This window comes from Cornus florida, unplaced genomic scaffold (genome assembly GCF_030987335.1).
Source record: "Cornus florida cultivar Cherokee Brave unplaced genomic scaffold, ASM3098733v1 CherokeeBrave_3.0.0_Hap2_Chr01, whole genome shotgun sequence".
In the NCBI taxonomy this organism is placed as follows: Eukaryota; Viridiplantae; Streptophyta; class Magnoliopsida; order Cornales; family Cornaceae; genus Cornus; species Cornus florida.
Window position 1 is genome coordinate 110,102,086 of NW_026775571.1, and position 12,483 is coordinate 110,114,568.

At 34.8% G+C, this 12,483-nt stretch overlaps 1 protein-coding gene across 1 annotated transcript; it reads right to left on the reverse strand.

The window, feature by feature from the left end:
- Window positions 1-417: 417 nt before the first annotated feature.
- On the reverse strand, window positions 418-1,170 carry LOC132280674 (uncharacterized). Its single transcript, XM_059782449.1, has one exon. The coding sequence runs from the start codon at window positions 1,168-1,170 to the stop codon at window positions 418-420; it is 753 nt and encodes a 250-aa protein (XP_059638432.1).
- Between the last annotated feature and the right edge of the window lie 11,313 nt (window positions 1,171-12,483).

The window sequence follows — 12,483 nt, forward strand, 5'->3', positions numbered from 1 at the left end:
AATCTCCTCAACATGATCAAAAAGATATATCTTGGTTATATTTCACCAACAGAATGATACTAACAATAACAAACAAACAAATAAAAACTTGAAATCCACACACACACACATATATATATATATACACACACACTCACATTGAAGTAATTCAGATTAATTGAAACAAGTAAGCATATATAGGAGCTTATCAAGTTTCATCATCAATACACCCAAATAATAAAATTAACCAATGAGAATTATAACCAAAAACACTAGTAAATAATAAATCAGTGCAATTTCATATATAAGAATAAAATGTCATAAACCATCACAACCTTTTCCTACCAACCACAGTGAAAAAAAATCAACCAACTAACCTAGATCGTGGAAGGAGGTAATGGAAACCTAATTAGTAAGGCAAAAGGAGACTATGTAGAACTACATTGTGTTGGGGGCAACCCAAACTGGATGTGGGTCAATGATCTTCAACCTGACCGGATAAAAACGCTTTAGGTTGTTATCTCCTAAGCAAAAGATGCCATTATCATGGCCATGATATACGTTGTTAAATTCCTCAAAGTTATCATCTGAGAAGTAGATGGAATTTCCAATCAGCTCCGGATAATCGAGTGTTGAAAGAGAAAAAGAATGATTAGAACCCACAAACAGTGCCCGGTCACCTAAGCATTCCACAGGTTCCCACTTACCGTGATAGTAATCTAACTTATGAACATCAAATCCCAGAGTCCAATAAGCATCATTATCACGAATGTAATAATTCCTTTCTATTGCCTCCGTCCGGAGATATCTATAAAATCTCTCTTTAAAACTCTCAGGATGATCAATGCCACTTTCAGCAACACTTAAAGCTACAAACCTGGAAAGCAGCAAAAGATCCCCAGAGGATTCAACTAAATAATTACGCTTAACACAATTATAAGATAACCGAAGTTCGTGCCCAAGCTTCCCAGGCCGCAAGGAAGCACCATCAAACACTTGAATTTTGGGACAAGAAGGATCCCTGAGGTCCCAAGCTTCCATGCTACAATCCGAATTGATGGCATAAAATCGCTGATCCTTGCTGAAATACACAATGTCAGAATAAGGTGGGCGCGAACCATCCAAGATGGTCCACCTATCGTTCCCGGGTTTGCAGAAGGCAATATCATAAAATCCACCGTGTATAGCCATTATAGTGCAATCCTGGTCGTCAAGATTCCGTTTTGATGAAGAAGAGGGGAACGATAGGGCAGATGACATAGCAAGCCTGTGTAGGTAAAAATGGCAGGCTTGTTCAGTGGAAACGTTATGCTCTGATATGATGGATTCGTCCCCATCGACGCTGTAGAGAGCTTTGTTGAAGAGTAGGAAGCAAGTGATGATGGAAGGGGAAGGGGAGCGGTGGTCGGATTTGAAGAGGCGAACGGCGCGGACAGAGGGTAGGGTTTCGATGGAAGGAAGGGGGATGTAGGGGAAATGAAGGGAGCCTATTAAGGGGTTGTAGAGATAAGGGTGGCAATTATGAGGGTGGTTAAAGGCCAGCCATCCATGGTTAAGGGGTTAAAGGTCCCTCTGCCATGGTAATTCTTCCGTCCATACCAGTGCATACATCCCATACCATCCAGTGGTTGATAATTCTAATAACGAAAATCAATACCAACTAGTCCATATCAAATAGAGTAAGAATCCATCTCAAGTATAACAAAAATTATGTGTATGACATGCTTGTTCCGTATTACCGATGCATGATTCTCCCATAAGTTTAAAGTATAAAGAACAGGTATAATCCATCCCATGATCCAGTATAAGCATAAGAATAACAATATCAGAATTAACATGCTCACTTAACACCATTCCACAATATCCAGAAAGTTGATAGAATACAATACTGTAAAATTAGCAACTAAAGTCCTATTAAGCATAACAGAGAGTTATCACACTTGACATGCTTATTTTTTTCATAATACTGTGACATGATTTAAACCACAAATTCCCTAAGTCACTTGCTAATTTAAACATGAGCAACTTGAAACATTCACATCTAAGCCAACACTCAAACTTTCTGTAAAACTTCCTACTGTTTCCATATTAGCCTCCTATGGTATCTTACGTATTACCATGCCTACTGAAGCTTTAATGTGGGTTTAAACATTATAGAACAACCCCTGATTCAATCTGGAATTTTAAAAATCCATCTACAGCAGTCCAGAACTCGCAAAAACCAACCAAAACTGAAAAACCATGAAGAGAGCAGGCTCCAAACAAGTTGGAGCCGTCTCCAAACAAAATGGAGCCGGCTCTAAACCCTTTAGAGCCAGCTCCATGATCCCATGGAGCCGTCTCTTTTCCCCCTCTCTCCCTATCTGCTTGTTTCGTCTCCGGTGAACTCCATTGCTCCGAGCCTCTCTGTTACCGCCTCTAATGCTTTTAATTATGTTCAGACTTAACCAGAGAGAATCCATCTAACTCCTTTAGGCATTGATTAACAGCAATTAAACCCAATAGATACACAGTCGAACACAAGACAAGCAATTTACAACTCGTTTTAGAACATACTGATGAAATAAATTTTAAACATGCATAGTTAATTAATTCCATTTAATGATTTCTTGGAACTACTTAGGCATGCAAAGAACACGAGTAAAAGGGAACGAATGAGGTTAGAACTTTCCTGTAACGACTCTAATCCGTGGATCCGAACCGTTACCCTGGTCCTTACCCGAACCCGAGGTCCACTAGGTCATACACTCCCTTTCCTATGTTCAAACCTGTCATACAACTCACTCCGGGGCTCATAGTACTCAAGAACACAGGCTTACAATGATGATCAAACATTACAGGTCAAAAGAAACAGTCAGCCGGCTGATGAGCCTTCATCAGCCGACTGACAAGGCACGGTCGGCCGAAACGATGAGAAGAAATGAGTGCTCTCAGGTCTTTCACTGTTGGCATTTCGATCGGCTGACGGTGGGAGTTCGGTCGGCTGAACATGGACTTTCAGTTGGCTGACGGAGAGGATCAGCCGGCCGAAACATGCAATCCTGGGAGGAAGCTCACTAGAATGCATTGCATAAAAATCCCACAATGAACCCGTCAAGTACTGAAATTCCGGGTTCACGACAAAATACCCATCATTGTACAAGAATAACTATCACTAAAATTGCCAACAAAATTACATTGTTCTTCCATTCAACACGGCAATTACATGATTTCCATTTCACATCAAAATATAGTCAAATGTCTTAATTAAATTACATGGCCATGAATCTACAAAAGAGTGGAAAATTTATAAAAGGTATAAAAATAAACACCTAGTCATCCTCATGCTTGTGGAAGGTCTACATCTATTACGTCTTTTCTGATTCCTGAAAAATATTAAATAATGGGATGAGCGTAAAGCTCAGTAGATAGTGCCTAAGGCACACCCCTTGTAGCCCCATGAATCCAAACAAAGAACGAAACAATGGGAGATGGGGATCATATAATGTCGGGATAATATCACATAACAATCAATCTCAAGTATACACAATATGATGCAATGGAATGCAATGCGTGCCAATGTCACTCCCTATTTTCATCATTCAAAACCATCACTTTCAAACGGTTAATATTACCCGCCCTTTGGTGACCCCGCAGTGACACGAGAAAAAGATTGGCTAGTGTCCCTGACCCTTGGTGCCCCCGCGGCGTCATTTTGGGTCCAGCTAGCTCAACCACGCTAGGGCAATCTCCCTAATTCCCTCTAGGCTATATTAACCCTCCGGGCCTTTGGTACCCCTGTGGCGACCAAGTTTTTCTCAAAATGTACTCCCAAAATCCCCTTTTTAGTTCCTTTCAAAAACTACTTCACCCATTTTTCATGCCCGATGCTTTGAGTGCATATACATGCTTTGACAATATTATAAAATGGGGAATTTAACGTCACAAAATTATCATGCTTGCTCACAACATCATCTAGCAATTTTAACAAACACAATAAGCACAATTAATCAACAATTGAGCATGATTTCTATGTAAATCAACAAGTACACTTATATACATTCTTCATATGCACAATTAAATCATTTAAGCAAGCAATCAACTTAAATTAAGCATGCTTAGCCATAAATACAGGAGAATAACTCACTAAAGTGCAAGGAAAAGTGTGAATTAGAGACCCCTACCTCAAAAGCAATGAAAAGCCCCAATTTCTTCCCAAACCCTAGAATTAGATATTCTCCAAATGATGGCCAAAAAGATATTGGCTTTGATCAATTCGAAGCCCTCGAGGCGCTCTTCAATTTGCCGCAAACGGCACTTAAAAATACTAAATATAGAGAGAGAGATCTAGGATTGAAGTTGTAATTGAAAAAGAAAAAGAAAAAGCAAGATAAAGGGAGAAAGAGAGAACTAGTGGGAGAGGGGAAGAAATGGAGACCAAAATGTGGTCTCCTAGCCTTTTTGTATGCCAATGGTGGGTCCCACCTTTTCCTTTTATTATTCCTTTTTCTTTTTGCCTTTAATTTACACCACCCACAACATAGATATACATATACACTTATCAATTTGCACTCACATAAAATACATTAATTAAATGAACATGATGCAAATGCACCCAACTAAAATCCCGTACACTAAACGTGAAAAGACGAAAATGCCCTTGCGGCGACAAAATTCCTGAAAAATGAAAAATGCTGAATATTGGAAACATCACATTACCTTATACCCGACGTCTTCCTAAATTCCCCCGGCGAGCTCTCTATTTGCCTCCTCTGGTTCTCTCTGCCTCCACAATCGTGAACATGGTTCTAAAACCCTACGCAGAACATTACTCATATATTTATAGGCCAAATAATCCTAGGTTCAATTAAACCCTAACCTGATCTACTCGGCCCATAGACCAACCCATGTTATATGAACGTCGGCTACATAAGTGAATGTTAATATAAAACTAAAACCCTAACCTAATTTAATACCCTAATCTACCACAGTGAAGTTTAAATAGAATAATACAATCAACAATTTAAATAGCACACCATAATTAAACAATTTAAATAATTCAAATAATGCACATAAAACACTTAAATCAATTTTAATTCAGATATAAAATAAAAATAAAACAAATAATCAATTAAATTAAATCAATTTAACAAATAAACAAATAAAAATCCAATAAAAGAAAAATTAAAATGCCGAAACTATCCTTTTGAAGATTAGGAGTATTACAAAGCTTGCCCTAAGTTCACTTGTTTACTGCATATGGATGGAGCATAATAGGAGAATTTTCAAGAAGAAGTTCACATCCCAAAATGCACTGCTACAGCAAGTCTTAGACACAATTAGACAGAAACTCTTGTCATCTACAGTCTCAGATTCCCCAAGTACCAAACGTTTCATTGAAGAGTGGGAACTTCCAGCCTCTGTTATACAGCCCCCGGCGAAGCCTCTAGATAACAACAATTAAATCTTGAAGGGCGAGAATTGTCCCCATGCTCACAACATTGTGTTGTGTCCAGTTTTGGACATCCTCTGTCTTCTGTTGCTCTTGTATAGGTTACCTATATGGTGTGCCTTATACTTTGGGGCTTTTAATGTTTGGTTAGTGTGATACCCCTCGGATCCGATATACGGGTTGATCAGGCCCAGGCCCAAACCCGAGGGAAATGCCAAACAATTATTACTTTAATGAACACAGAATACAAGATGAAATAATAAGAAGTAAATAAAAATGGCTTAAAAGAATTCTAATTAAAAATCCTTAAAATAATGTTATAAAAATCCAAACTCCAAAACCTCCAATTAATTAACAACTCGGGAATCCATCTAGTGGACCCCTAATAAGATCCCAACTGTAAATAAAATAACTGAAATAAGATCCAAAACTAATAAGTAAGCAGTCCTACGTAATCGGTGGAATAGAAGTCTGTATCTGCTCTGCATGACCAAGCTTTAACCCTGGAATTGACGAGCACCTGAAAAATAAAAGAGTAGGTCAGGTCCACATACAAGTCCTGATCTATTACGATCCAAATAGGAAACCGATACGCAGATACATCCTAGATAGACTCAACAATATCTAGAGTAGTCTATATATGTATATATTACACACTATAGGACGCTCACTAGTCCAATAGGTCTATCTCAGCCTGAGTAGAGATACATGTAAATCACACATTACACAGTCATGCGTACCTAGACTTACCAGGGAACAACACCTCTGTCCAGCTATACATCCTAGGCGATATACGCATCCTAACCATGGTCATGGGACTCAAGCTCATACCATGGCATCATAACATAAATATATAAAATTCGTATCCTCTTAATACAGAATATCATCCATCTGATATAGTGGCTCGATATTTGTATAACAATTCATCCCAGAAATCCAATTATGTCATTCAGTTACTTACTGACCTGACACTAACAAAAGTCGGACTTAACTTTTATTGTTAATCCAAACCTCAATCCAGATTAGGTAGGCTTAGTGTCTGAACCAATCCATATCTAAGTACGCCACCGTCCCATACCGGTGCATATTATCCTCCAGTTAACATAGTTGACAAAAATAGTATAATTGTCTATCAACCACATTCCAAAATAAGAGTAAGTATAGTTTAACATGTGTGTAACTAAACCATGCCTCCACTGAAAGATTCAGAATCCAAGTTTCAGTCCCTTAAATTGATAAAACAAGTTTATGCAATTTGCTTCTCCAAACAGTACCATAACTGGTGCATTTATGTACAGATTTAAGCATCAGTTTATTCCAACTAAGCATACACATTATTGAATAACAATATGCTTATAACATAGCTGCAAAACATGATTCAAAACTTAAGAACATGCAAAGAAATCAAATTGCAAATCAGTAACCAACCTAGGTTAATTATTCAATTTTTCACATACGGTTCTGTGTTTCACCTTATGTTAATTCCGTCCCCAATAACTAATTCTAAACATGCTTCTCAACATATTCTTAAGTCTTGAGCAATGAACTACACCATCCAGTAGCCTTTAAACAGTTTTAGAAAACACAATTCCGCCAAATAGTCCCTAAAAAAACTCGTTTCTGTGTGTTTTAAGAGAGAGCAAGCTCTCAGAATTGGGAGCCTGCTCTATGTTTCATCTAGAGCCGGCTCTAGGCTCTTAGAGCCGGCTCCCCCTCTTTGGGAGCCGGCTCTAAGAGGTTGGGAGCCTTCTCTCCCTCCTCTTAGCAGCCTCTGTTCGTTTCATCTTCGTCTTCTCCATTTCCGATGATTACCAGTTCCCAGTAGTAGTTTTTATTACATGTTTTAAGGTCCATCCAAATTCCAAATTGGTCACAGAACGAGAACATACAACCAAAACTTGAATTGAAACACAAGTTGTTACACAACGGCAGCAAGCTTACAGGTTAAAATTTTAAAGCAACTAAAAGCAGATTACTTTAATGAATTTAAACACAGATTAAACATGCATAGGAGATGTAATTAAGCCTTAGTTTAAACCCTAGAGTCTATCTAAGCATGCACAGAACACAGATTAAACATGCATAAGAGATGTAATTAAACCTTAGTTTAAACCCCAGAGTCTATCTAAGCATGCAAAGAATACAGACTCAAGGGATAGAGTAGAACATCACTTGCCTTTGAGACTTTGGATACAAAATCTCTAACTGTTGCCTCTATCTTCTCCGGCCACGTTCATTGTGTTAAACAGCCCTTGCTGCTCCTATTACAGTCCAGTAGCACACACCAAACTTCCCTCCTTGATTTTGTTTTGTGAATCACCCAAGTTCACTCTCCGGTTCTCTCTCTGTTTTCCCTGTATATCTCACAGTCTTTGTTTTTTTTGCAGAACTTACGTTTATTTTACTAAACCGTAAACCATGTTTTGTTCTATTTATATAGAGACGTGAGTACAACACAGAGTCCTAATCTTAATCCTAGTCGGCCCATACAACAAAACTTACGTGTAAAACAGTGTCGGCTATATGAACGTACTTAAGTTAATAACCTAATATTATTATTACAAGAAACAAAAAAAAAACAGTGAACTAAACAAAACATAAATATCATTAACAATTTATAATACAAATATCACAATTAATTCCAAGTAATTAAATCCAATAAGTTAATTAAATAAAAAAAAAAATGCAATTAACTCAAAAACAAAGAATGCAATTAAATAAAATAAGCCAATTAATTCAAATAATTAATTAAATCCAAATTAATTCAAGTAAGTAATTAAATCAAATAACAAACCAATTAAATGCAATTTAAATACTCAATTAAATACCAAAAATATCCTTTTAAAATTAGGGGTATTACAGTTAGCTTGGGCTAACTATCCAGTTTGTACTTCTCTTGGTTTGATAAAATTTATTTACCTTTCAAAAAAAAACTGCGAAGTAACAAGTTAAAACCAATATAAAATACTTGAAAGGATTGAATTTGTTGCATTTTCCAATTGAGATTTAAACAAATACCTTAAACACACTGTCAGGAAGTTTTACTTTTTGGAGCTTTCTTAGCTAAATGTAATTTGACACATACAAAACAATAGTGCACTTGAAATGGTTCTACATATGTCATAACTCATAACCGATGCATAAACAAATTTCTGAATCTATTCGGCTGTCAAGAAATGTTTTTTCTTACTTATGTGCTCCAATTACTGTTGATAAGAAGAAAACTAGAGGGAGAGATCTGAGTTAATCACCTTCAGTCATCGATTAGCTCATACACGAAAGAACTAATATAAGATTATATATAGGATGCAAAGAGCAATTACTATATAACTATGGGATAACAATCTAGACACAGAGGTCAGTAACGGCAAAAATGTACTATGCTGAAAAATTAAAATTGAAGATAATGAATTATGATGTCAAGAACTAGAGAAAATAAACAGAAACAAAATTATAAGAAAATGAAAAAAAATAAAAATAAAAATAAAATAAAAAACACTATTGCACACATATATCTATATATTAAAAAGAATAAACATATATGTTGGCGCACGCCATTGGACTGGTTTATCAAACCAACATTTGCAAGATAAATCTTGTGTGAGGTGATTATACAATGGGATTCTCAAGCAACAAATACAAATAAAACATCAACGTCTTGCTCTCTAAGAGGAGAGCAAAATGCCTTCCCTTATTATAATTTTGTTCTGGGACATAGCTTTTGATATTTGAAGCTTTATCTCTCCAATAAAAAGGAGATGCATAAGGGAAAATGCTCAAAGGGAGAAAGCCAAGCACATGCTGCACATGAGATGTCTTTGAAAGGTCCTTTTACTTGTTTCATGGATTCCTACCAGCTCTCACTTGTTTCATCTTTTCTTTTTTGGTGTTTTATATAACAAATATCATATGATTACTCATACATGGAGCATTTGGTCCTAAACGTGAACAAGAAAGTGTTGGTCCACTTAATAAGGGGTTAAAGAATAAAAGTATAAAGAATAGCTTCTAAAGAGCACAATTAGTATCTTTTTTACTAGATTATTATTTTCATTTCCGGTATAAAATGCTTGTTGGATCTTAGTTCGAACTCCGAATCATTTATGCTTATTCTATGGAAAACATTGATGAACAACTCCTCTGTCTCTCTATTCACGTTTGTCTCATACTTGACTATGTACGTGCAAAACTTTATTTTGTTGTATTTCAAATCTACACCAAAAATGTAGCTAGAGGCTTTTTTTTATACTTGTAAAATTTATCATTTTAAAGCAAAATAATAATTATATATATATAAATATATCAAGTACGAGAAACCAAAGTAATTTTATTCTCTTCTTGTATATTGCTCCATTTATTTACTTATTAATTGTTTTTTCCGTTTTGTTTTGTTTTTGATTTGTCGACTTAACACTGCACCATCAAACACTGCAATTAATATTGTTTCTTACATTGAACGGCCCGTCCACAAGTGCTCACCTCAAGTCGTCGAGGTCCATGCATGCATAGTTAAGTACACAAGAGAATGATGTAACATATAATACATTTTTATATATATATATATATATATATATATATATATATATATATATTTTGTATGTAGGTATACGTTGTATATATTGAGAGGGTGAAATATGCACTGGAACAGGTTGGCATTTGGCAGTGGTTAGTCCAGGGGGAACATCTTTGGAAACTATTGACTATTAATAGTAACAAATATACGTTAACAAAACCAAAATATAAGGGATATATCCAAAAATGAAAAAGATCACAAATTTATTTAGGTTTGTAGACGGAATTTTCATCATACATTTGGTTAGTAAATTTTTTTCATTTAAATATTATTTTGTGAGTTTGGAGAGTATGAAAATAAAAAGAAATTGATTGCAGTTACCAAAACTACCATTTTAGTTATAAGATTACTTTATACTCTTTTGAGACATTACTCTATCTTTTGAATTATGAACAAAATTAAAATTTTAACTTCAAAATGAAACAATGAAACTGATATTTAATAATTTTATATATGTGATTATAGGTACAAGTTTAATTAATAAAAAAATTTGTTCCGAAAAATATTTAAGAAAAAAGATTGAAGTTAATATATATATATTTAGTCATAAATAAGAAGAAGAAATAAAAAAAAAATGAAAGAAGTTGAGTCTAAACTAAATACAATGCTTCAACTAAATTAGTCTGATACATCTAATATATGTAGAATTGAAATTAAATTAGTTTGGTACATCTAATTACCTAGAGTCCTAAAGTCGAGAGAAGTCTATATATAAAAAAGTACATGTACGAATTAAATTGTAAATTATATGCGTAGAGGCACTAATCCTAATTTTTCACCTAACACTCTGCTCTTAAATATTCAGATTTATATATATATATATATATATATATATATATATATATATATATATAATATATATATATATATATATATATATATATATATAATATATATATATATATATATATATCACTCTAAATCATTATTAAGGGTTAAGTGCATTAAACCCCACTAAATTAACTATGACCCAATTGTAATAAAACCCCCTAAACTAAAAATAATCCCCTAAACTATAGAATTGTTATATTCTAGGACAATCCGTCAAAATTGACATTTAAAAAGAGACATCACAACGTAAGTTCATATACTATACTGCTTGTTATATCTATTTCTCACGGCAAAAATCCTTCCCTTTAGTTATGTTATATGCATGAAAGTCTCACAGAATTATATATGTATGTATATATATATAGACTGAGTCATTCCTTGCTAACTTGCGCTTCATCGTTGCTTATCCAAAGTCGGCCCTTGAAATCATCTTCATTCTTAATTCCAAACTCCACGGTTAATTTCATCTTGACATCTTCAACCTTATCACAATTGTTTGGTTATATTGATTTCTAGCGCCATACAATCCCTTCATTTGCACATGATTTACTGCAAGAGTTCTCCAACAATTTATCTATTGGGTTTGGATGGATAGGGAGGGACAAAAATAGCAAACTTAAAAAAGAAAATGGTGTCAAAGAGTCGTGGATGGTGATGGGTTTGATTGATATAATAGAGTGAATGAGTAATTAGTAATATACAGAAAGTTGGGTTATGGGTCTCTATCTCATTTTTCTTCATTCTCATCATCGTCGAGCTCCTGGATCTCAATATCTTTGCTGCTTTTGTAGCTGAATGTTGGATTCTTATTCCATGGCTTGCCAGACCCTTTCCGGTCACGTTCCATCCGGAGTTCTTTGATTGGGTTCCAGAAAAACTCTCTCTGATTCTGTATTGTAGAGAGAGAAATAACTTTTTTAGCTCAACATATACACTTTATATTTTTTTCCTCCATTGAAGCTCTGTTCACTTTCTTCCTTCCTTTCTTGAATTAGTCAGCAAAACAACACTAAAAGATAGGCAACAGTTTCATCACATTAAAAAATAGTTATCAATCATCATCTTCAAGTCCACAAAAGAATGTGGGGATGAACCATAGGCTTTTTTTCTCTCTACAATACAGAATCTGAATTGGGTTTTTCCAATTTAAACCGTAGAAATAGTGAGTTAAAGAATTAATCTAACTAAATGTGGATCGAACGAGAGAGAATGGTTGAGAATTAAGAGTGAACAAAATTTGAGTTTATTCACTATGGATTTCCATCTGTAGTGCTCTGTGTATATATATGGTTATCTCTAGCTCATATATATATATATATATATATATATATATATATATATATATATATATATATATCTTTCTATGGGACCAGTATTGTTTTTGTTGTGTTCTAATTTCAATTGACATGGATCTTCAACTTCCAAGGGAGAGAAAGGCAGAAGTGAGAGAAATTTATTAGGGTTATTTGTATATATATGGTTATCTCTAGCTCATATACATACATATATATATAAGAGAGAGAGACAGAAGTGTGAGAGAAATTTATTAGGGTTTGAATTGTTTGACAAAGGAAGGTGGGAACATGGATTGGGATTTAAAACGAGTTAACCCAGTAAATATGGGTTATAAGGGTAATAGTGTCTTTAAAAAAAATTAAGTTGGTCACGT